Genomic DNA, 25762 nt, shown 5'->3' with positions numbered 1-25762 from the left:
CTGTGGGGCAGTTCGGGGCGGGTCCCCGGGGCAGTTCGGGGCTCTCGGGGGCAGTTTGGGGGTCCCCGGGGCAGTTTGGAGCTCCCCGGGGCAGTTTGGAGCTCCCCAGGGCAGTATACAGGGCTGGGGAGGGCAATTTAGGGGGGTACAGTTAGAAACCAGGGGGGCATTAGGAGCCGGGGGGCAGTTGGAGAATTGGGGAGGTAGTTGGGGGGGTCCTTTGGATCCAGGGGGGGCAGTTGGGGGGGTCAGTGGTGACCAAGGGGCACTTGAGGGTGGCAGTTGTAGCTGAAGGGGGGCAGTTTGGCGGGCACTTAGGGGCTGGGGGGGGCAACTGGGGGCGGGGGGGGGGGGGCAGTTGGAGGGGGCAGTTGTTTCCGTGGGGCAGTTGTTCCCCCCAACCCCCTCAGACCATGCACCGAAGGCGCCACCAAGGGCTCAGCACTGTGGGGGGTCCCCTCTCAAGGCTCTCCCCCCACCCCCCAGAAGACCCCGACCTCTTCCTGGAGCCCACCCAGAGATTCTTGCTGCTGGCAGGCCAGGGTAGGTGGCCCGGAGGCCTGGGTCCCTTGGAGGGGGTTGGGTGGAGGGGGGGTCCCGGACACTGGGGTCCCCATGGAGAGGGGTGTCCTGCAGCCCCCCCAGATGCCTGGGTCCTCTCTAGGGTGGAGTCCGGACCCAGGACCCTGCCTCGTCAGCGACTCGGAGGACGACAAGCTGCCCTGGCGTGAGTTTGCGAGGACCGCGGGGTGGGGGAACGCACTGTTATCGTTGGGCCTACTGAAACATGACAAGGGGGTGGTTATGGTAGGACCTACATAAACACCAACATTGTGTTATTGTAGGAATCGCTGAGATGGGGGGCGGGGGGGAGATAAGCCCAGATGCCTGAGTCCGATAGGACCCTCTGGAGTTACTGTAGGGCCTACAATAACAGTCTGTGCCTCGCTCCCCCAGGCCCTGCCCTGGGAGACGCTGGCTCACCCCGAGTCGTGCTGGAGAGGTAGGTGAAGCCCGGATATTTGTTTCCCTTTGGGGGTTCAGGATCTCTGGGTCCTTTTGGGGGGTGAGCCTGGATGCCTGAACCCCCAACATCCACCCCTGCAGCAACCCGGAGGAGACAGGTGCGTGCTCAGATGTTCTGAGACCCCAAAAACACTGCCATACCTCTGCGCGGGGCCACCTCCAAGATGTGGCCGCACCTGGCCCAGATCCAGATGTCAGAGAACCCAAAAAGCACCGGTTTGGCCGCCAAACCACCCCGGATCCAGATGTGGGGAAAAAAATGGCTATTCCAAATGTTCAGCCCCAAAATCACTCTGTGAACCCCAAAATGCTTGCGAATCCAGATGTGAAACATCTGGAAGGCAGCAACCTGACTCTCAACATTGAGAGTAATACTGGGGTCAAGGTGCCCCCCAAAACTGGTCTTTTCAACCCAAACCGCCACTGGCCTACCATGAAGGTGAGCAGCAATACAGATGTGGAGGAAAGGGGCCCAGATCCAGATGTTGGGTGTCCAGAAAGCCACAGAACAGCCCCCGGAGACCCAGATGTGAAGACGGAGACCACAGATCGAGATGTTGAAGGACGACAGACTCTCGTGGTGGAGAGTGATACAGATGTGGAGGAGGATGTTTCCAATCCAGATGCTGAGCCTCCAAAAACCCATCGAGCAACCCAAAATGTACTGAGAAACCCACATCTGGAGATGGAGAGCCCAAATCCAGACGCCGAAGGACCCCAAAAGAAACAATGGACAATTGTGGTGGACAGCGATACAGATGTGGAGGAGAACGAGGTGAATCCAGATGCTGGGCATCCAAAAATCCATAGAATTGTGTGCAGAGGCCCAGATGTGGAGGGGGAAACCCCAAATCCAAGTGTTAAAGAACCCCAAAAGAAATATTGGAACCTAGAGGTGGACAGTGACACCGACATTGAAGAAGATTGGAGTCAAGCTGCTCTTCGCCCAAAAAGCCACAAAACACCCCAAAACACCCGCAAAGACCCAACTGTGGTGATGGAGACCCCGAATCCCGATGTTGGTGGCCTCAGCCGTGGCTCGGTGGCCTCCAATGGTGACAGCGATACAGATGTGGAGGACCTCGACGCCCTTCCCAAAGTTGGAGCTCCAAAAGCACGTGGGACAGCCCCTGAGGTCATGGATACAGCTGCTAAGATGGCCGCTGCTCCAGATGTTGACCCCGAGGGGCGGCCGCGGACCAATGCCCATCCAGATGTGAAGGTGTCGTTCCCAAATCCCGATGTTAGCGCCCTCAAAGCCGAGTGCCCCCTCGTGGATGTGGGCAGTGACACAGATGTTGAGGACAATGGTGCCATTCCAGATGTTGGGACAGTGCAGGGGTGTCAAGGGGCATCTGGTGACCCAGATGTGGCCGTGATGTCCCCAAATCCAGATGTTTCCCCTCCTGCCAGCCCGCGGGAGAGCAGCGACACCGACGTGGAGATGTTGCCCCCCACTCCAGATGTTCGGGGCCTCCGGAGCCGAATCAGGTTCCAAAATCACCCCCATCCAGATGTTGCGGGCCCCACCACAGGCCGCGACACCGATGTGAAGGAGACGGCCCGAAAACGCCGGAAATTGTCCCCCAAAAGGCAGGGTTCCCCCCCCCCAATCTGAGAGTGTGGCAAGGATGCTCCCAAAGCATCACGATTTAGCCCCAAATCCAGCTGTGGAGGCCCCAAATCCAGGTGTTGGGGCCGAGCGACGCGACGCGGAGACCCCGGTGAGGGGCAAGGATCCAGCTGTGCCACCAGATGTTTCTGCGCCCAAATGCCCCCGTCTGACCCCAGATTTGAGTGACGCTGCTGATACCGATGGCGGAGCCAGGAGCGCCAGGACCACGGGCGCGGTGGTGACAGAGAGTGACACCGAGGGTAAGCGGGGTCCCCTCCCGGACACCTGGGTCCCTTGGAGGGAGGGGGGATGGAGGGGGGGTCCCGGACACTGGGGTCCCCATGGAGAGGGGTGTCCTGCAGCCCCCCCAGATGCCTGGGTCCTCTCTAGGGTGGAATCCGGACCCAGGACCCTGCCTCGTCAGCGACTCGGAGGACGACAAGCTGCCCTGGCGTGAGTTTGCGAGGACCGCGGGGTGGGGGAACGCGCTGTTATCGTTGGGCCTACTGAAACATGACAAGGGGGTGGTTATGGTAGGACCTACATAAACACCAACATTGTGTTATTGTAGGAATCGCCGAGATGGGGGGCGGGGGGGAGATAAGCCCAGATGCCTGAGTCCGATAGGACCCTCTGGAGTTACTGTAGGGCCTACAATAACAGTCTGTGCCTCGCTCCCCCAGGCCCTGCCCTGGGAGACGCTGGCTCACCCCGAGTCGTGCTGGAGAGGTAGGTGAAGCCCAGATATTTGTTTCCCTTTGGGGGTTCAGGATCTCTGGGTCCTTTTGGGGGGTGAGCCTGGATGCCTGAACCCCCAACATCCACCCCTGCAGCGACGTGGAGGACACAGATGTGTGCCCAGATGTGGAGGAAAGGGGCCCAGATCCAGATGTTGGGTGTCCAGAAAGCCACAGAACAGCCCCCGGAGACCCAGATGTGAAGACAGAGACCACAGATCGAGATGTTGAAGGACGACAGACTCTCCTGGTGGAGAGTGATACAGATGTGGAGGAGGATGTTTCCAATCCAGATGCTGAGCCTCCAAAAACCCATCGAGCAACCCAAAATGTACCGAGAAACCCACATCTGGAGATGGAGAGCCCAAATCCAGACGCCGAAGGACCCCAAAAGAAACAATGGACAATTGTGGTGGACAGCGATACAGATGTGGAGGAGAACGAGGTGAATCCAGATGCTGGGCATCCAAAAATCCATAGAATTGTGTGCAGAGGCCCAGATGTGGAGGGGGAAACCCCAAATCCAAGTGTTAAAGAACCCGAAAAGAAATATTGGAACCTAGAGGTGGACAGTGACACCGACATTGAAGAAGATTGGAGTCAAGCTGCTCTTCGCCCAAAAAGCCACAAAACACCCCAAAACACCCGCAAAGACCCAACTGTGGTGATGGAGACCCCGAATCCCGATGTTGGTGGCCTCAGCCGTGGCTCGGTGGCCTCCAATGGTGACAGCGATACAGATGTGGAGGACCTCGACGCCCTTCCCAAAGTTGGAGCTCCAAAAGCACGTGGGACAACCCCTGAGGTCATGGATACAGCTGCTAAGATGGCCGCTGCTCCAGATGTTGACCCCGAGGGGCGGCCGCGGACCAATGCCCATCCAGATGTGAAGGTGTCGTTCCCAAATCCCGATGTTAGCGCCCTCAAAGCTGAGTGCCCCCTCGTGGATGTGGGCAGTGACACAGATGTTGAGGACAATGGTGCCATTCCAGATGTTGGGACAGTGCAGGGGTGTCAAGGGGCATCTGGTGACCCAGATGTGGCCATGACGTCCCCAAATCCAGATGTTTCCCCTCCTGCCAGCCCGCGGGAGAGCAGCGACACCGACGTGGAGATGTTGCCCCCCACTCCAGATGTTCGGGGCCTCCGGAGCCGAATCAGGTTCCAAAATCACCCCCATCCAGATGTTGCGGGCCCCACCACAGGCCGCGACACCGATGTGAAGGAGACGGCCCGAAAACGCCGGAAATTGTCCCCCAAAAGGCAGGGTTCCCCCCGCCAATCTGAGAGTGTGGCAGGGATGCTCCCAAAACATCACGATTTAGCCCCAAATCCAGGTGTTGGGACCGAGCGACGTGACGTGGAGACCCCGGTGAGGGGCAAGGATCCAGCTGTGCCACCAGATGTTTCTGCGCCCAAATGCCCCCGTCTGACCCCAGATTTGAGTGACGCTGCTGATACCGATGGCGGAGCCAGGAGCGCCAGGACCACGGGCGCGGTGGTGACAGAGAGTGACACCGAGGGTAAGCGGGGTCCCCTCCCGGACACCTGGGTCCCCTCCCGGACACCGGGGTCCCTTCTCAAGGCTCTTCCCCCCCCCCAGAAGACCCCGATGTCTTCCTGGAGCCCACCCAGAGCTTCTTGCCACCGGCAGCTGAGGGTAGGTGGCCCGGACGCCTGTGTGTCCCCCCAGCTCCCCTGGGCACCTGGGTCCCCCCCACCCCAGACGCCTGGGTGTCCCCCCCCCACCCCGGCCACTTGGGTCCCCCAGTCCCCCAGAACACCTGGGTCCCCCCCCCCCAGTCACCTCCCTGACACCTGGGTTGTCATCGTCCCCCCCCAGATTCCTGGGTGTGTGTCCCCCACCCTGGACACCTGGGTCATGTCCCCCCACTCCCCTGCCCAATTCCCCTGGACACCTGGGTGCCCCCCACCCCAGATGCCTGGGTGTCCCCCCCCACCCCGGCCACTTGGGTCCCCCACCCCACCAGCCTGGGTCCACCCCCAGCCCCCTCCTGGACACCTGGGTCCCCCCACCCCAGATGCCTGGGTGTCCCCCCACCCCACCCCACTAGCCTGGGTGTCTGCCCCCCCCCCCCCCCCCCAGACACCTGGGTCCCCAGCGTGGCTCTCCCATAGGCACAGCCCTGGGTTGGGACCCCGAGCAGCCCACCCAACCCTTCTGCCCCCCCGAGGAGGAAGAGGAGGAGGAGGAGGAAGAAGAAGAACAGCCCCCCCGGGAACCCCCCCAGGAACCCCCGGCTGCCTGGGTGCCCCCGGCGGAGCCAGTGACGGTGACTCGGGCCCAGGAGGGGACAGGGACCACAGCAGCCCCCAGCGAGGATGTGAGTGCGGGGGGAGCCAGGCGTCTGGGTGCCCCCACCCCAAGGGGACCCAGGCGTCCGGGCACTGACACCCTCCCCCCCCCCCCCCCAAAATTCCCCCAGGTGGGGGGGGGGCCCCGCCGCAGCCAGCGCCTGGCCAGGAGCCGAGGGGGTGGAGCCTCTGGCGAGGGCGGAGCCAGCAGGGTTAGGGGCGGAGCTCCCCCTGTCACTGGCCCCGTGCGGCGCAGCCCCCGCCTCCAGGCCCGCCCCCCTCCGCCGGAGCCGCCAGCCATGAAGGGGCGGGGTCAGGTGGAGCCCCGCCCCCCCGCCAAACCACGCCCCTGTCGGGCAGGCCCTGGCCCATCGCAGCGGCAAGCTCAGGTGGGTGTGGCTGGGGGAGGTGGTGGGCGGAGTGTGTTCTCTATGGGTGGAGCCTAAGGATGGTGGGTGTGCCTATGATGGGTGGGTGGAGCCAGAGTATGGGGTGTGGGAGGGACCATCGGGTGGGTTCTGCACTGGATGGGCGGGGCCTCTGTGTGGAGGCAGGCCCCACCCCTGCTGGCTGCTGATTGGTGGAGACCAGTGTGGGGTGTGGCTTAATGAGACTGGGTGGGGCTTCTTGGGGCGGGGGCTCATGCCATGGCTCCACCCCCCAGGAAAAAGAGAAGGAGCCGCCAGAGGTCACAGGGCCCCAGCTCCGCCCCCGGGGGGGGGCCTGGCTCCGTCCCCCCCAAGGTACTGTGTGCGTCCCCCAATGTCACCCTTGAGTGTCCCCGTGTCCCCCCATGGTGCCCCTGCCGTGTCCCCAGGTGCTGTTCACAGGGGTGGTGGCCTCCCCGGGGGTGTCCCCAACATGTCCTCATGGTGTCCCCACATCCCCAGGTGCTGTTCATGGGGGTGGTGGCCTCCCCAGGGATGTCCCCAACACGTTCTCATGGTGTCCCCACATCCCCAGGTGCTTCTTACAGGGGTGGTGGCCTCCCCAGGGATGTCCCCAACATGTCCTCATGGTGTCCCCACATCCCCAGGTGCTGTTCACGGGGGTGGCGGCCTCCCCAGAGATGGAGGTGGCCCTGAGGACACTGGGGGGGTCCATGGCCACCTCCGTCTTCGACTGCACCCACCTGGTGACCGACCGCGTCCGACGTACGGTCAAGTTCCTCTGCGCGGTGGCCCGCGGTGTCCCCATCGTCACCCCTGAGTGGCTGCACAAGGTTCCATGGGGGTGGAGGACAGGGAAGGGGGGACTTGGGGACAGGGAGAGAGTTCTTGGGGACAAGACGCGGGGAATTTGGGGGTTATCGGGGGTCCCTGGGGATTCTGGGGACAAGGGGAGATTTTTTGGGGACATGGCACAAAGGCCTTGGGGAGAGGGATGGGGTCTTTGGGGACGTGGACAATCTTGGGGACAAAGGAGAGGGTTCTAGGGGACAAAGGAGGGGTCATTGGGGACAGGGGCTCCTTGGGGACAAAGAATGGGTGTTTGGGGACAGGGGATGATGTCCTTGGGGACAGAGGTGGTGTTTGGGGACAAAGAAGGGCTGTTTGGGGACAATGAAGGTGTCCTTGGGGACAGAGGATGGGGACATGGGGGTCGGGGGGGGACAAGGGGAATGAGCGTTTGGGGACAGGGGGTGACCTTGGCGACAAGGGGGGACCTTGGGGACAGGGGGGCTTTGGGTGACAAGGGCAAGGAGTCGTTTGGGGATGGGAGGGACCTGGGGGGGGTCCCTGGAGTCAGAGGTGCCACCACGCGTCCCCCGTGTCCCCAGAGCACCCTCAGTGGCCACGTCCTGGTGCCGGATCCCTTCCTGGTGCGTGACAGCCAGCAGGAACGTCACTTCGGCTTCAGCCTGGCCGAGGCCCTGCGCCGCGCCCGCCATCACCCCCTGCTCCAGGTGACCGTCCCCAACTGTCCCCAACCCTCCCTGAGGGGCCCTGACCCCCCCACACGGGTGGCCCTGTCCCCGCACCGAGTGGGGGACCCACTGGGGACTCGGTGCAGGGTGGCCAGGAGGTGTCACCCGATGTCACCCAATGTCACCTGGTGGCCCCGTGCCTCTTAAGTGTCTTTGTCCCCCATTGAGTTGGGTCCTGCCCATGTGGCCTCGGTCCCCATCGGGGCGGGGGGGCTTGGGGATGGCCAGAGGGGTGTCCCCTCCTTTGCTGTTGTCCCCGAGGTGGCCTTGTCCTCTAAAGTGTCCTTGGTCCCCCAAGCTGTGCGTGTCCCCCGCCGTGTGGCCTCGATCCAGCATGCTGAACCTGGGGACAGCCCCCCGGGGTGTCCCCCGATGTCCCTTGGTGTCCCCTGGTGTCTTCACGCTGTCCCCAGGATGTTCCCTGTGTCCCCAAGGTGTCCTTGTCCCCCAGAAGACATTCCAGGGGCTCAGGGATGGATTGATGGACATGTCCCCTCCGTGTCCCCCCCCTCACGTTGTCCCCAGGGCTACGAGGTCCACGTCACCCCCAGCGTCCACCCTGAGCCCGAGCTCATGAGGGACATCATCACCTGCAGCGGTGGCACCTTCCTGCCCACCATGCCACGCACCTATGGGGTGAGGGGACAGCGGGGACGCTGGGGGGGGACGGGGGGGCCCAGAGCCACAAGGAGGGGGGACATGGGGGGGTCCCAAGGCCACTGGGAAGGGGACACGGGCGTCCCAGAGCCAGTGGAGTTGGGAATGAGAGGACACAGGGGGACGTTGGGGACCCAGAGCCACTGAGGAGGGGACAAAAGGGATGGGGGGGGGGGGCATTGCAGCGGGGTGGGGGTCCCAAGGGGGTTGGGGGAGGCATTTGGGGAGTTGGGGGGGCCCGCTGGGGTGTCGTGGGGGGTGGCCAGGACATCCCAGGGGTCTCGTGGAAGGGGGGGTGGGTTCTATTTGGGTTTGGGGGGTCCTGGGGGGGGATTTGGGGGTTGGGGGGGGTTCCACTGGGGTTGGGGGGGGGTCCCATGAAGCAGGGGGGTGTCAGAGCATCCCAGGGCTCCTGACTGGGGGGGCGGGGGGGCAGATCCCATTGGGATTAGCAGGGGATATCGGGGACCCCAGAAAACTCAGACTGCCCCGGGGGGGGTTGTGTGTGCACGGCATGGAGTGTGGGGGGGTGTCCCAGTGGCATGTGGGGACCCTCAGTGACATTTCCACCCCCCCCTCAAAAAAAAAAAAAAGCCACAGCGCCTGGTGATCTCCTGCGAGGCGGACAAAGGGTGCTGGGCCCCGGCGCTGGGCGCCCGCCTGCCCCTGGTATCAGCCGAGCTGCTGCTGACGGGACTCCTGCGACAGCAGCTCCAGCTCCAGCCCTTCCTCCTCCTCCCCGTGACCCCCCCCCCGTTCTCACGGGACCCCCCCAAATCCCCCCAAGGTTTCTACAGTCCCTCCGGGGTCCTTAGTCACCCCCCCGAGGATCCCCAGGGTATTCCCGGGTCCCCCCGAGAATCCAGGAAGGTGTCGGGACGTAGTAGTCGGAATCGACGACCCCCCCGGGAAACTTCTCGGGGCAACCGGCGGCAACCGGCGGCCCCCCAATAAAAGAGAGTTTTGGTAGCAAAAAAAAAAAAAAAAAAAAAAAAAAGAGGGTGATTTGGGGTTCGGGGGGGATGTGGGGGTGTCACCTCCCTGGTAGGGGTGGGGGACCCCAACACCCACACACCTCCCGCCTTTTGGGGGGAAGACATGGGGGGGGGGGGGGTCCCCAGTGGTGTGGGGGACCCCAAACCCTTCCCCCTTTTGATGGGGACAAGGAGGGGACACAGGTGTCACCTTCCTGATGGGGTGGGGGACCACAAGCTCCCCCCACCTCTGCTTTGGGGGGGCGGGGCATGGGGACACAGGGACATACGGGGACAAGGACAGGCCATGGAGACACGGGGGAGGTGGAGGGGACACGGGGGAGGTGGAGGGGACACGGGGGAGGAGATCCCTCTGCGTGGCTGTGCTGGCCTTGGGGACACCAGGACCCTCTTGGGCTATCACGGTGGCCTTGGGGACATTGAATTTCCCCACGGGGACACGGCCCCCCCCCCCCCCCCCCCTTGCATGGTCGTGGTGGCTTTGGGGACACGGAGGGGACATGAGAGAGGTGACACGCAGGCACATGAAGAGGACACGTGGGAGGTGACATGGGGACACGGGAGGGTGGACTGACACGGGAGGGGACGTGGGGACAAAGGAGATACGGGGGGGGGGGCACACACACACAAGTTGGGGACAAAGTGACACGGAACCAAGACTGCAGCAGTGACATTGATGCCAGTACTCCCCAACGAAGCCGCTGGTCCCCAACGAAGCCACCGTCCCCTACCGCGGTCCCCGCGGCAGCAGCCCCGGGAGGGCGGCGGTGGCGTCCCGGCAGCGCTGGGCCACGGTGGTGGCCTCGGGGACGTTGGGGTTGACCAACAGCCCCCGGGCCACCCGCAGCGTCCCCAAGAGGTGGCATTTGGCCAGGCGGGCGCTAGCGTCCCACAACGCCTCGGCCGCCGCCACCGCTGCCATCAGGTCCTCGGGGACACCAGGACCTCCTTGCACGGTCACGGTGGACCCGGGGAAACCGGGACCCTCCTGGGCCACTCCGGGAGCCTCAGGGCCACCGTGTCCAGCAGCCATAGCAGCCACGGTGGCCTCGATGTCCTCGAGGCGGCGCCGCAGGTGACAGTAGAAGAGGGTGGCCTGGTGACAGGCGGCCACCAAGCGTCCCAGGGGCTTGTGGGCCACCGCCGCCAGCCGTCCCCTCTCCCCAGCCACCGCCGTCTCCACCATTGCCGCCGCCATCTTCTCGGTGGCCTCGGTGGCCGCCTGCAGCCCCGCGCTGGCCTCAGACACCCGTGTCTTGTGGGCTGTCACCACCTCGGCCATCGTAGCCAACTCTGAGGCCACCGGCAGCGCCCGGGTGGCCGCCAGCAGCTGCTGGCGTGCCCTGTCCTCCTGGGCCATCGCCGCTGCCAGGTGGCCCATGGTGACCCCGGCGGTGGCCCCTGTGGTGGCCCCTGTGGTGGCCGCGGTCCCACAGGCGTCCCTCAGGTGCGCGGCGTCCCCCGCTACCGTGGCCCAGGTGGCCGCCACCGAGGCCACGGCCTCCCGCCACTCGCGGGGTGATGGTCGCCACGATGGCCCAGGCGTCCCCTGCGGTGGCCCTGGGGACAGCGGAATCCCCCGGTGGGACCACAGCGGGCTCGAGGGTGGCCACGGTGGTGGCTCCAGCGGTGGCCTTGGTGGGCCCCGGCGGTGGCCAGGGCGCGGACGGAGGCGGGTGGCATCTCCGTGATGGTGGTCCATGGCCCGGCGGATGTTGGCGATGAGGGCCACCAGCCTCGCCCGCAGCGAGCCCGGTGACCCGGCCAGGGGGATGTCCCCTGGCGTGGCCCCCAGCTCGCCCAGGATGGCCACCACAGTCACCAACGGCTCCAGCAGCTCCGGGGACACCTGGGGACAGGGACAGAGCCGGTGGCAGGGTCCCCACATGTCCCTTGTCCCCTCTGGGGTCCCCTGTCCCCTCTCATGTCCCCATGCCACCCTGGGGCTCCCCTATGTCCCTCGTCCCCTTTGGGGTCCCCTGATGTCACCCTGGGGTCCCCCAATGTCCTTTGTCCCCACCATCGTCCTCACTCTCCCTCTGGGGTCCCCCCCATTCCCTGTGGCCCCCCGTCCCCCCCCCGCCGTCCCCCTGCCCCTATTTCTGTCCCGTCACCCATCACTGCCACCCGCTGTCCCCCTGACAAGCCCCGTCCCCTTGTCACTCACCACCCCCCAACCCCCGTCACCCTCACGTCCCTCGTCCCCTCTGCCACCCCCCCCCCCCCCCACCCCCCTGTCCCCACCACCCCCCCGCCATCCCATTCCCCATCCCCTCTGCCACCGCCCTGTCCCCCCGTCCCCATCCCCTTGTCCCCACCCCCCTGCCACCCCCCATCCCTCTGCCACCCCCCCCCGCCACCCTGTCCCCCTGCCACCCCCCCGCCCACTGCCCTGCCCCTCATGTCCCCCCCCAATCCCCTCTGTCCCCCCTTGTCCCCTCTGCCCCCCGTCCCCATCCCCCCCCCCCCCCGCCACCCCCTGTCCCCTCTGTCACCCCCCCCACCTCCCTGTCGTTTCCCCCCCCCCCCCCCCCCAGCCGCCATCCCGCGCTGAGATTTGTCCCACCTCGGGGGGGGACGATGGCCCCGGTGGCCTCAGGGGTCTCCATAGGTGGTGGCAGCGTCGGGGACCCCTTGGAGACGCCTTGGGGACACGCAGGGCCGGGATGTGGCGGCGGCGGAGAGGCCGGATACGGTCCCGGACCTGGGCCAGGCTCGGCCCACGGGGGGGCTGGGCGAGGGGACGCTGCCAGCGGGGCGTCACCCGCCCCGTGACGGCCGTACAGCCACCCACACCCCTCCGTGGGTCCCCCCCCGTGTCCCCAACAGGACCCCCCCGTGTCCCCAACAGGACCCCACCGCCTCCAATGGTCCCCCGATTGCCCCCCAACGGGGCCCCAGCACGGCCACTCGCAGCCCCCCCGTGTCCCCCGATGTCCCCAGGGGGGTCCCACGCCCCCCCGTGTCCCCCGATGTCCCTAATGTAGCCCCATGCTCCGTGATGTCCCCCCCCCCCACCGATGTCCCCAGTGGGGCCCCAGCACAGCCACCCACAGTCCTTGGTGTCCCCCGATGTCCCCCCGCAATGTCCTCTGATGTCCCCCAATGTCCCAGTGTCCCCCTGATGTCCCCACAGCCCCTCATGTCCCCCCACTGTCCCCAACGCCACCCCAGAGCCCCCCCTCTGTGTCCCCAGTGGGCCCCAACACGGCCACCCACAACCTTCAACGTGCCCCCCCACGTCCCCTGATGTCCCCAACATGTCCCCAGTGCTGGCTCCGGCACGTCCCCAATGTGTCCACCAGTGCTGGCCACAATGGTGGCCTCAGTGTCCCCAATGTGTCCTCACTGGTGGCCCCAGCGTGTCCCCAGCGCTGGCCCTGGTGATGTCCATGGAGTGTCCCCAATGCTGGGGCCAAGGTGGCCTCAGAGATGTCCCCAACACAGCCCCAGTGATGTCCCCAGTGTGGCAACGGCTTGTCCCCCGTCCTGGCTCCCAGCATGTCCCTAGTGATGTCCCCAGTGTCCCCAACATGGCCCTGCTGATGGTCCTGATGCATCCTCACCATGTCCCCCATGGCTTGGGGACATCCAGCCGGGTGCCCTTGGGGACAGTCCTGAGCCCTTTGACAGGGATGGCTTGGGGACATCCCCCTTCCTGGTGTCCTCGGAATGGGGTGGGGGTGTCCCCTTCCCCTGCTGTCCCCATGTCCCTGCCGTGTCCCCAAGCCCCAGTAACAGGTCGGGGGCTTGGCGTGTCCCTGAGGTTTATTGGGGGGATGGGGGACAGGGGACGGTGTCACCAACCCATCCCTGGTGTCCTTGGACCGCAAAGGGGACGTCCTTGATGTCCTCAGGTGGGACAGGGGACATCCCAGTGTCCCCAGGACGGAGAAGGGACATCCTGGTGTCCCCAAGATGAAGAGGAGCCTCCTGGTGTCCCCAGATGGGACAGGGGACATCAGGTTGTCCCCAGGATGAGGAGGACCCTCCCGGTGTCCCCATCCCCATCCCTACTCAACCCCTGGCAGAGCCTCCAGTGCCCGGGCCAACCTCTGCGTCCCCTCCTTGTCCCCCATCACTGTCCCCAAGGCCACCACGACGTCCCCCAGGACCCGGGCGCTGGCAGGGAAGCCCTTGGCCATCTCCAGGTCCTGGGTGACAGCGTCCACCAGGGTCTTCAGGTGACCGGCCACCTCCTCCAACATCCCCCAGGGTGTCATTGGCAGCGGTGGTGGCCTCGGTGGCCTCGGTGGTGGCGGCGGTGGCAGCGGCGATGTCCCGGGCCAGGCGGCGGGTAGCGGAGGGCTTGGTGACGCTGCTGGCTGGCGGCGGTGGCCAAGTGACGCTTGGATGTCCCCGCGCCCCACAGGGCCACCTGGCTGACAAGGGCGATGGTGGCCAGGCAGGGGACGAGGTGACTCTCCTGCGTCACCCCCAGCGCCTCCCGCACCACGTCCAGGGACACTGCGGGGACAGCCGGGGGACGGGGACATCACCTGGTGTCCTCGTCCCCTCCCAGTGTCCCCAGTCTTGTCCTGGTGTCCCTACCCCCCCAGTGTCCCCTGTCCCCTCCTGGTGTCCCCCATCCCAATGTCCCCATCTCCTCCTGGTGTCCCAGTTCCCTCCCAGTGTCCCCTGTCCCCTCCTGGTGTCCCCCATCCCAGTGTCCCAGTTCCCTCCCAGTGTCCCCTCCTGGTGTCCCCCATCCCAACATCCCCAGTCCTCTCCTGGTGTCTCAGTTCTCTCCCAGCATCCCCTGTCCCCTCCTGGTGTCCCCCATCCCAGTGTCCCCATCCCGTCCCAGTGTCCTCCCAGTGTCCCCTGTCCCCTGCTGGTGTCCCCCATCACTATGTCCCCAGTCCCCTCCCGGTGTCTCAGTTCTCTCCCAGTGCCCCCAGTCCCCTCCTGGCATCCACCAGCCCAGTGTCCCCAGTCTTGCTCCAGTGTCCCTGTCCCCTCCTGGTGTCCCAGTCCCCTCCCAATGTCCTCAGTCCCATCCCAGTGTCCCCATCCCCTCCAGCTGTCCTCAGTCCCCTCCCAATGTCCCCATTCCAATCCCAGTGTCCCCTGTCCCCTCCTGGTGTCCCCCATCCCAGTGTCCCAGTTCCCTCCCAGTGTCCCCTGTCCCCTGCTGGTGTCCCCCATCACTATGTCCCCAGTCCCCTCCTGGCGTCCACCAGCCCAGTGTCCCCAGTCTTGATCCAGTGTCCCTGTCCCCTCCTGGTGTCCCATTCCCCTCCCAATGTCCCCATTCCCATCCCAGTGGTCCCCAGTGCTTTTCCTGTCTCCGTGTCCCTTTCTGGTGTCTCCATCCCCTCCCAGTGTCCTACTCCCCTCCCAGTGTCCCCTGTCCCCTCCTGGTGTCCCCCATCCCAGTGTCCCCATCCCCTCCCAGTGTCCCCCAGTCCCTCCCAGTGTCCCCCAGTTTCCCTCCTGGTGTCCCCATCCCAGTGTCTCCAGTCTGTTTTCCAGCGTCCCTGTCACCTCCTGGCGTCCCCTGCCAGTGTTCCAGACCCCTCCTGATGTTCCCATTCCCCCCCCAAGTGTCCCCCAGTCCATACTGGTTTGAGGCAGGGGAAGCTCATACTGGTCTACACTGGTCTTTAGGGTATTCTACTGGTCTTTAGTGGTCCCTACTGGTCTACAGTGGCTCCTACTGGTCCCTGCTGGTTTGAACTGGTCGCAGAGCTCCTTACTGGCCCATAGCTCCAGACTGGTCTATACTGGTCAGAGCAGGGGAAGCTTCTACTAGTCTGTAGGGTTTCCTACTGGTTCTACTGTCTGTAGGGTCCCCTCTACTGGTATTACTGAGCCAAGATGATCTCTGGGCTCCTACTGGTCCTTACTGGTCTGAACTGGTCCATACTGGCCAGGGCAGGGAAAAGTCTCTACTCGTCTGTATAGCTCTTTACTGGTCTGTGTACTGCTCCCTACTGGCCTGTAGGGTTCTCTACTAGCATTATACTGATCCAAGCAGATCCATTCGGGCTCCAACTGGTCGGTCCTGACTGGTTCCCCCTACTGGTTTAAACTGGTCCATACCATTCATGGCAGGGAAAATCTCTACTGGTCTGTAGGTTTCTACTGATCTGTACTGTCGTAGTTCTCTACTGGTATTACTGATCCAAACGGACCTATACGCTCTCTACTGGTCTGAACTGGTGCATTCTCTGGCCTATACTGGTCCAGGGCAAGAGAAAGTCTCTACTGGTCCACAGAACTTCCTACTGGTCCATCCTGGTCTTTACGCTCTACATGGTTTCTTATGGTACCTACTGGTCTAACGTCCCTACTGGTCTGTCGGGCTCCCTGCTCGTACATACTGGTCTGTAGGGACTTCTACAGCCGTTACTGGTCCAAGCGAACTGTAAGGCTCCCTACTGTTCTGAACTGGTCCATTCTGTTCCTACTGGCCAGGCGAAGAGAACGTCTCTACTGGCCTGTAAAGCTTCCTACTGGTCTGTGGTTCTCTTCTGGCATTACTGGTCCAGGTGGATCTTGCAGGGCTCCTACTGGTCTGAACGGTCTATACTGGTCCATACTCACACAGGGGGGCACAGACAAGCAGCAGTCACCAGGTCAACATCCGGGCCACCCAAGACCCCAGCGCCGCCGGACGATTCCGGCACAGTTTCCCCCCGCTCTAGCTCGGAAGGCGCTGGCATCGGCGGCCCGTCCCCAGAGCCCGTAGAGCCCCGGCATTGACCCCAGTGTTGGCGGCGTCATCGCCGCCGCTGCCGCCATCGCGTCCTCCAGCGCCGTCTGCACAGCCTCCCAGCAACCACCATCACGCCCCCCTCACGCCACCACACCTTCGCCTCTGCCAACGCCTTTGCCACCATTCCCGGTGTTCCCAGCGCCTCCGCCAGCTCCCCCATTGCCTGCAGCACCCTCCCGAGGCAGCGCCGTGGCCGCAGCCACCGCCAGGGACAGTGGTGGAGATGACATCCTGCGGGCGATCCAGGCATCAGGTGGGGGACGTCCAGGCAGGACCCTCCCCACCCCGTAATTAGATCAGAGGGACCCATGCCGTCCGGGATGGGACCCAGTTTCGGGGTGGAAAACCCTCCCTGGAACCAGGCGTCCGGGGCTGGACCCTCTCCGGGACCCCGTGTCCTGGGAGGGACACACACACCCCTAGAAATGGGACCCAGGCATCTGGAAGGACCAGGCATCCCAGGTGGACCACCATCACGAGGGATCCAGGCGTCCCGGTGGGGGGGACGGACAGGCATCCCCGGGATGGCACCCTCCCCAGGGACCCACGTGTCCCGGGAAGGGACGCACACCCCTAGAAGGGACCCAGGCCGTCCGGGTGGGACCACCAATCACCACTCCAAGGCACCCGGGCGCGGCGCCATCGCCGTTCGAGGCACCCGGGCGTCCGGGCGCAGGAAATTTTCCACTTCCCTTTTCTACAAACCACAGAGGGACCCAGGCGGTTCCAACACCACTTCCCCCCCAGCCTCCCCCTCCCAACCTGGGATTCCCCCCCCCTCAAGGGACCCAGGCCGTCCGATGTGGGGACCCCCCTCCCAGCACCTACCTCCCTGTGCCCCTTGGTTAACCGTCCCGACAGCAGTGGCACCTGACGTCACTGCCACTCCCCACAAGGGACCCCAGCCTTCCGGGTGATGGGAGCGATGTCACCCCGACCGCAGAACCCCCCCCGTTTACTACCCCAGGGCCAAGGTTTACGCCCCAGGGCCAAAATTTGCATCCCAGAACCCAGATTCACCCCTCAGGGCCAAGACTCGCACTCCAGAGCCCAGATTACCCCTTGGGAGTTCCAGTTTTTATCTCCTCGGGGCTCAGATTTACCCCTCAGGGCTCAGAATATCCCCTCGAGCCGATTTACCCTCAGGGTCATATACCCCTCAGACTCTCTTTATGCCCTAGGCCCATATTACCCCTCGAGTCCGATTAGTTCAGGGCTCATTTATCCCCTTGGAGCCCGATTTACCCCCAGGGCTCAGATATATCCCCTTCGAGCCCAGATTTACCCCTCAGGGCTCAGATTTTACCCCCTCAGGCTCTCTTTATGCCCTCAGGGCCCAGATTTACCCCCTCGGAGTCCAGATTTAGTTCCTCAGGGGCTCAGATTTATCCCCTTGGAGCCCAGATTTACCCCTCAGGGCTCAGATTACACCCTTGGGGCTTCCTTTGTGCCTCAGGGCTCAAGATTATATCACCTTGGAGGCCAAATTTTACCCCTCAGCGCTCCCTTTGTGCCCACAGAGCTCAATTTACACCCTCAGGGCTCAGATTTTACCTCCCTCAGGGCTCCCATTACCCCCTTGGGACCCACTTACCCACCCAGGCCTAGATTTACCCCCCTCAGGCCCTGATTACGCCTCCGGGCCCTGATTTACCTCCTGGCCTCAGATTTACCTTCCTCTGGGCCCAATTTACCCCCCTTAAGCACCCGCTTTACCCCAGCCCCACCCCCCGAGCTCTGTATTGGCGAAGCCTCCCGTGAGGGGCGGACGAGCCGCCTACGTTCTATGCACCGCCCCCCACGCCCAGGCGCGCCTTGCATTGGCCAGCGTGGAGGCGGGTCCTGCGCGCGCCGCCTCTCATTGGTTGATGCTTTTCCCGCCTCGGGGGTAGGGGGCGGACTCTTCGCTCAGTGCGGCGCGCTGATGGCTATCCGCGGCGGAGGGGGAGAGCGGTGGCAGCGGCGCGTTCCCGGCGTGCGCCGCGCGGTTGTGAGGAGAGACGGGCTTTGTGGTACTGTTGTGACTGGGACGTACTGGGGAGTTAGTGGAGCCGCCGGGACCGTGGGGAGGGGAATGTGGGAGCCACTGGGAGTTACTGGAGTAAGGAGGGGGAACTGGGAGCACACTGGGGGATATGAGGGGGCAGTTTACTGGGGGAACTGGAGCCACTGGACCTTGAGGGGGGCAGTGGGGACCTGCTTGGAGATCGGGGAGGATCTGTGTGGGTTGAACTGGAGTTACTGGGAATATGAGGGAGGGACTGAGGAGTCACTGGGGCTAGTGGGAATTAGTGGGAGTGTTGTAGTGTACTGGGAATAACGGGGAGGGGGTTACTGGGTGTACTGGGCCCCCGGGACCATGATGGGGAGCCCTGAGAACTAGTGGAATTACTGGGATGTTGTGTGTGGGAACTGGGAGTCTCTGGGAATATGAAGGACGTTACTGGGGGTCACTGGGCATCCGGGGGAGGCACTGGGACTATGATGGGGGGAGTGGGGAGCCACTGGGGGCCTACTGGATTACTGGGGAGTGTGTTGGAGTGTACTGGGAGTCACTGGGAATAGAGGGAGGGGGCCTACTGGGTTACTGGGACCCCCTGGGACCATAATGGGGTGAATGGGGTCTACTGGGAGCACTGGGGGGGGGGAGGGTACTGGAGTCCTGGGGCTGAGGGGGGTGGGTGTCGTCAGTAATTGGGAGCCACTAGGGGTTAGTGGGGGGTGTTTGGGGTGGGGGAGGGACTGGATCATGGTTCCATGGCAGGTTGGAACTGGGAGTTACTAGGGGGTTTATGGGAACCAGGCTGGAAACGGGAGTCACTGGTAGTTACTGGGAGTCATTGAGGCTTGGGGGGTACTGGGAATGTGAGGAGAAGGTGAACTGGCCTAAACTGAGGCTACTGGGAGGTACCGGACTAGGAATAGGGAGTACTGGGGCCCATGATGGGGTTACTGGGACTTACTGGGAGTTCCCCCCCCCAAGTGCCACCAATGGCCGAGAGTCCACCGCGAGCCGCCAGTGCACTGGTGAGCCCCCGAGCCGCTGGGTCCCCTCCTCCCGCCCCCCCGGACCCCGGTCCCCCCACCCCCCAGGTCTGAGGGGCCTCGTCCCCCCCGTCGCACTTCGTGCTCCGCCCCCCAGTCCCAGCACCAGGTAAGGACCCTCCGCATTGCCTCCCAGTACCCCCCAATGTTCCCAGTAACTCCAGTACCCCCTCAGTGCTGCCAGTAGCCATCCCAGTAACCCCCAGTGTTCCAGTAATCCCCCACTAACCCTCTCTCCCAGTGCTCCCTGTAATCCCCCAGTCTCCCCTTCCAGGTTCCCAGTAACAGACCCCATGTTCCCAGTAATCCCCAACTAACCCCCGTAGCCCTCAGTGTTTTCTTGCAATCCCCCAGTCTCCCTTCCAGTGCTCTCAGTAACCCCCTAGTGTTACCAGTAACCCCTCACTAACCCTCCCAGTTCCCCGTAGCCCTCCCAGTAACCCCCAAGCCTGGACACCTAGGTCCCCTTTGGCAGGCCCCTGGAGGTGGAGCTTGATGCTGAGAAGAGGGCTGGCCAGGCCCTGGGGCAAGCTTGATGCTGAGAAGAGGCGTGGCCGGCCCTGGGGTGCATGCTTGGGCTGAGAAAGCGTGGTCAGACCTAGAGGTGGAGCTTGATGCTGAGAGGAGGCGTGGTCAGACCCGGAGGCAGAGCTTGATGCTGAGAGGAGGCGTGGTCAGACCCTCAGGCGTAGCTGAGGCTGAGAGTGAGGCGTGGCCAAGTCCTGGAGGCGGAGCTTGAGGCTGAGAGGAGGACGTGGTCAGACCCTAGGTCAGAGCTGGTGACTGAGCGGAGGCGGTGGTCAGACCTTGGAGGCATAGCCTTGATGCTGAGAGGAGGCGTTGTCAGACCTGGAGGCGGAGCTTGATGCTGAGAGGAAGGGTGGTCAAACCCATGGGATGGAGTCTGAATGGGTTGGCAGCCCTGGAGGAGGTGAGCCTGCGATGATCCTGGGTCCCCTGGGGGCCGTGTCCCCTCTCCTTGGGGACATGGTGCCCTGTCCCCATGGGGGGAGGGAGGAGGATGTTCCCTGATGCCTGTCCCATTGTCCCCAGGAAGATCCCATGTACCCGTCCCTCTGGTGTCCCAGGCGTCTCCCTGTCCCCAGATGTCCCCCCAGTGGTGGTGACATGGTGGCCGCCCGTCCACATGATGTCCCTGCAGTGGTGCCCAGTTAATGTCCCCTGTCCCCTTTGGTGTCCCCAGGTTGGCACCAATGTCCAGTTGTCCCCATATTTCCCGTTGGTCTCTTTGGTGTCCGCCAGGTTGGCACCTTTCTCATGTTGTCCCCTTTCCCAGGGATGTCCTGTTCCCACTGTCCCCATGGTTGTTCCACAATACCCCTGTGTGTCCACACATCGGTCCCCATGTCTTCCCTCAGTGCCAGGCCCAGGTGCTGTTCCGCCCGGCTCGTGCCCCGGCCACATCCTGACACCCTGCAGGAGCCGCGGCTGGGCCGTTGAGGTGCGGCTGGGGGTGCCACAGGGTGAACCCTTGGGGGGGTTTAGCTTTTAGGAGGGCAGGCGGGGGAATAGGGTGCTCTTGGGGGCCCCCTTTGGGGTGCTGAGGGGTGCTGGGGTGGTCTGTGAGGTACCTATTGGGTGCCAGTGGGGATCCTGGGTCTACCTGAGACGATCAGGAGAGGGGGGCTGGTGGTGCGTGGGGGTGTTTACCTGGGATGCTTTGGGGTGCCCTAGTGGTGCCACTGGGGGGCTTTGGTGGTGCTGGGGGCTCTAGGTTGCTGTGAGGTTGTCCCGGTGGCAATGGGAGTCATAGGGTGCCACAGGGGGTCTGGGGAGGCAATGGGGCAACCCAGGGAGTGAGGGGGGTCCTGGGGTTGCTCTGGGGGGGGGTTCCAGGATCCCTGAAGTGTTTGCGGGGGGGCAGTGGCTGAGGGGAGGGGTTCTGGAGGGCTCTTGGGGTGCCATAGCCTGGGGGACTTTTGGGGTGCTGGAGTGTCTTTTGGATGCAGGTGGGGTTTTGGTGTGCAATGGGGCGACCAGGATACTGGGGGGGAGGGTTGCCCTGGGATTTGGGGGGGGGGTTGGGCCCCTGAGGTTCCATATGGATGCCCTGTGGGGTTCTTTTGGGGGTTGCTGGGGGAAACATAGGTGCTGTGAGGGCCCCTGGTGAGCAATGGGAGGGCCCTCGGTGCCCATAGGCGGGGCCAGGGGGAAATGGGTGGGTGACTTCGAGTGCGTTGGGGACCTGGGTGCCATAGGGGTGCCACTAGGGGGTTTTTGGGTTTTTTGCCGGGGAGCCCTAGGGTGCTGTGAGTGTGCTGCGAGAGCAATGGGGGGCCCTAGGGTGTCAACAGAGGGTCTTCTGGGGAGCAACAGGGCTAACGCAGGGACTTGTGGGGCGGGGTCGGTGGTTGGTGGGGAGGCCCCAGAGCACCCACACCTCCACCTCTAACCCCCCCAGCTGGCCCCCCCCCGGGGTGCACGTGGCAGTGGCCCCCCCCCGGCTGCAGGCCACTTCTTGGTGCGCTGCGGAGACGTCTTTCTTTGCCCTCACTGGTGCAGCTGCGGGTGCAGAGGAGGCCAGGCGGGTTGCGAGGCGCAGGTGGGTGCCTGGACTCTGATCCTCCGGGGTGGCAATCCCTGGTCCAATCTGAGGGTTGGGGGGTGCCCAACACTGAGGTCCCTCCCAGGGTGCATTCCTGAGTCCCCTTTTAGCGGGGTTGGGGGATTCCTGATGCCTGGGGTCCCTTCTGGGGGTCACCTGTTCCTTTTGGGGGTCTTCCCAGATGGCTGGGTCCCTTCCAGGGGTCACCCATTTCCGTTTGAGGACGTCTCCCAGATGCTGGGTCCCTCCAGGGTTTAACCTTTTCCCTTTGTGGGGTCTCTCCGATGCCTGGGTTCCCGTACTGCACTCTCCCGAATGCCTTGGTTCCTCAGTGGGGACAATGGGGGGCGGCGGTGGCAGCGCGGGGACGTCGCGGCGGGTGTGACGGTGGAGAGTGAAGCCTGCGCGAGAGGGCGGCCCACGCTGAGCTCAGCGTCGGGACACAAGGTACCAGCAGGTACAGGACTTGGGGGACACTTGGGATGTATGGGGACCTGCTGGGGACAAGGGGGAAAGTGGGAACATATGGGGACCTGCTGGTACACAGTGAAAGTATGTGGGACATATGGGGACTTGTTGGGACAACGTTGTGGGACCGGCTCAGAAATGAGGGGGACACTTTGGGAAGTGTATGGGAGCCTGCTGAGACATGCATGGCCTATAGGGGATGTATGCATGGGACCCATAACAGGACAACTGGGTAAAGAGGGACCTGTGGGGATGGGAGTGGAAGGGACATGATGAGGACTTTATGAGACACCTGGGACACACGTGGGGTAAAGGGGGACCTGCTGGGGACAGAGCAACGGACATTGGGGGTCTGCTGGGGACATGGGAACAGAGGGAGAACATGTCTGGGCCATGCTGGGGATTGTTGGGGTACACACTGGGGACACAGGGATGGTTGTGGGATGGGTGGGGGGACACTGGGGGACATCACGTGGGTCACTTGAGGAGGGGTGTGGGGACATGGCTGGTGACATCGGTACTGGTTGAGCAGTGTCCCAGATCTGACATGGCAGGTGACCCAGAGTGGGACATTCTGGGGAACCCGTGGAGGGGCTTGGGGGCACGTTGGGGAGTGGTGGCCACTTGTTCCAGGCCTGTGCGCAAGTGAGGTTGATGCGCAGCGGGGAGGAGGGCAGAGGCAGCTTGAGGAGGCAACTGGGGGGACTGCCCGGGTGGCTGCCAGGTACTGTGAGGGGAACTGGGGGGGCACTAAGAGGGCCGGGGGGGAATGAGACAAGGTGAGCCACATGGGATAGGGGGAACAGAAGCATGTGGGGGGGAGTGGGGAGGGAATGGGGTACGCTGGCGGGGATGGGATAGGGGCCTGGGGAAATACTGGGAGGCACTTGGGAACACTAGGATGGAACTGCGGAATGAGCTGAGGGCCTCCTGGGATTCACTGGGCAGGGGACAGGGATTTGAACATGGGAGGTCACCATGTCCTGTTCCCATCACGTGCTGTCCTGTCCCTGTCATGTGTCTCCCCTGTCCCCTGTGGACCTCCCAGGCTCGGCTGGGTGGTGACAGCAACGCGAAGCTGAGGTGACAGCAGCCACGCGGACCAATGGTCACCCTCAGTGCCCGCCTGCCGGCGGGAGGCGGTGTGTCCAGGGTAGGACGGAGAGTCATGGTGCGGAGGACTTAAACCGGCACGGTGAGGGGGAGGGACATGGAGGGTAAGGAGGCAGGATGGGGGAGTGGAGGAATGGGGACACAGCGGGAGGGAGAGTGGAGACAGGGGGCACAGAGGTGGAGGAGGGAGGGGGGATGTGGGACAGGGAAGGGGGACGTGGGGAAGCGGGGAGCATGGGTAATCGGGGTAACAAGCGGAGTGGGGGGGTTAAGGCTGGGGCCCACGGGGAGTAGATGTGGGGACAGGGGGGCACAGGAGCAGGGAGGGGAAGGGAGCATAGGAACAGGAGGGGGGACTTGACAGATTGGTATTCGATATGGGACGGGGAGGCAAGTGACACGGATAGGGTGTGGTGGAGGATGGGGACAGACAAGGCGTGGAGGACAGTGCAATAGGGGTGGCCCCGATTGCCACCATCACCCTTCCTTGCAGTGGGTGGCCCTGGAACTCACCCTGTCCCCTGTTCTCAGGGCTGGGCTTCCCCAGCGTGGCCTTGGACGGCACCGGTGGCAGCGGGACCCAGTGGGGGACAAGTGAGGACAGGGGAGGGGCCGGGATGACCGGGTCACTTGGGGGTTGAAGGATGCGGGGACCCTGAGAGAGGGAGGGAAACCCATGGGTGACATGCCACAAGGGTAGGCATGGGGACACACGGGGGGATTATTGGACCCTGGTAGTGACTTTGGGTCCCAATGGGTGAAGGGGAACCTCCGTCCTGCTCTTAGGGGACTCCCAGGGTGTGACTGGGGTCCTGTCCCACCCTATTGGCTCACTGACCACGTGGGGGCGGGTGGAGGTCGACATGGTTGACACTGTCCCAGCCCAAGTGGCGCAAGGTGACAGGCATCACCAATATGCTCCGGGGGACAATGGCCAGGTCGGCGCAGCAGGTTGATTGGGGATGCGCTGGTGGACACCTGGGGCGTGCACTTGGTGGGGAGGACACTGGGCAGGGACATCGCTGGTGGGACACGAGAGGATCCATGCAGTTGCAGGGGACACACTGGGACAACATGGGGACCCGGTGCCCCCTGTGCCCCTGCGGGTGAGTGTGGCTGCCATGTCCCCACTTGCGACCTGTTTCCTGTCCCCCACGCCGCAGTGTGCCTCTGGGGTGGCTGATGATAGTTACACACTGGCTGGGTTGACCTAAGGCTCTTTGCCTTTTATCCCGTGAATGTTGGTCTGGGGACCATGGGTGTGGGGATGTGGGGGACACAAGAGAGGGGGCATGGTGGGGCTGGAGACATGGGGAGGTGGCCAGGAAGGGTGAGAGGGAGGGCACCGGTCTGGGAGGCGCACTTGGGGACATGGGTGGCTGGTGTCCTGTGTCACCCCTATTTCCACCGCCCAGGGCCACCCCCATGAGGACAGGAATGGGGCATTCCCTCCAGCAGAGGTAGGTCCACCCCATGTGCACCTGCGGGTGTTTTCCATATCCCCCGTGCTGTCCCCATGTCCCTGTTCCTCCCAGTGTCCTGTGATACGCCTGGGTTGCCCCCATGTCCTCACTGTCTCCCCAGCGGCGCTGAGCTCCCTGTGACGCAGCTTGCAGGCCCTGGGCGCCGCCAATCCTTGGGGACGATGGGGACAATGGTGACCCCCCCTGACCCCACTGCGGCCGCGGCATCTAGGTGAAGTCACCCCCACCACCCCCCATCAAGTTGGAGAGGGGACCAGTCTGGCCCAGTCTAGCACTGGTGTGACCCACATGTCACCCTGTGTCACTTCCCATATTCACTCAGCTTCTCACAGGTTTAGGGCAACTAGCTTAATGCTGTGCGTCCTGGGGGGACACTGGGTGGATGGCTGGCTTTGCGCCGGAGGAAAGGATGAAGGGCTCTGCTCATCACCCCTGGGCAAACTCGTTTTGGCTCATCGATACACAAATAAACAAATTAACAAGCTCTCAGGTGATGAAACCTCACAACTTGGTGGTGAATAAGCAAACTCAAGCTGATAAACTACTCCGTGCACAGGGATTGAGCCCTTTGTTTGTCTGTGTATTTTCTACGAGCTCCTCAGTTAATTGGACAGATATTTTGAGAGATTCAAAACGAGCTGTGACATGTTAGTGATGTCAGAACAGCATCTCTCCTGGACACGGTCACAGTGGAGCTACTTGATTGACGGATGTGGTGTGAGCAGAGATATTTGTGCATGTCCGTGCCTTGGCAAGAACGAAAACAGATTCTAAGCGGCATCAACCAGGATAAAAATTAAGGACGAGGGATGGTGAAATCCCAGAGGGATTGATCCGCAGATTGAAGCCGTCGGCTGGGGTCCCGGTAATATTTGGCAGGAATTTGGCAATGGCTATCATTTGTTGTGGGGTTAGAGAAGGGAAAATGGAGAAGATGCCATGTGCTGGTGACTGGGGCAGTTGTCTTGGAGGAGGAGGGATATGACTGATGAGTTGGAAGAGGAATGATGAAAGTGAAGTGTAAGCACTTAGAAATGCAATTCATTGCTCAAGTCAAAATTCCAGCCCCCTAGGATAACTGCTGAGGTGAGA

The 25762-nt window shown here is 63.3% G+C and overlaps 1 protein-coding gene across 1 annotated transcript; it reads left to right on the top strand.

The window, feature by feature from the left end:
* The first annotated feature begins 304 nt into the window (after positions 1 to 304).
* On the top strand, positions 305 to 9254 carry MDC1 (mediator of DNA damage checkpoint 1). The gene is given in 16 exon segments (XM_030006829.2): positions 305 to 543; positions 665 to 727; positions 958 to 1003; positions 1108 to 2644; positions 2646 to 2901; positions 3032 to 3094; positions 3325 to 3370; positions 3475 to 4901; positions 4982 to 5038; positions 5518 to 5723; positions 5826 to 6089; positions 6371 to 6417; positions 6712 to 6916; positions 7475 to 7600; positions 8147 to 8257; positions 8873 to 9254. Coding segments are annotated over 16 exon segments (4944 nt in total). The 5' UTR covers positions 305 to 413; the 3' UTR covers positions 9233 to 9254.
* The last annotated feature ends 16508 nt before the right edge of the window (positions 9255 to 25762 follow it).

This window comes from Aquila chrysaetos, unplaced genomic scaffold (assembly GCF_900496995.4).
Source record: "Aquila chrysaetos chrysaetos unplaced genomic scaffold, bAquChr1.4, whole genome shotgun sequence".
Lineage (NCBI taxonomy): Eukaryota > Metazoa > Chordata > Aves > Accipitriformes > Accipitridae > Aquila > Aquila chrysaetos.
This window is presented reverse-complemented; position numbering and strand designations above follow the sequence as displayed.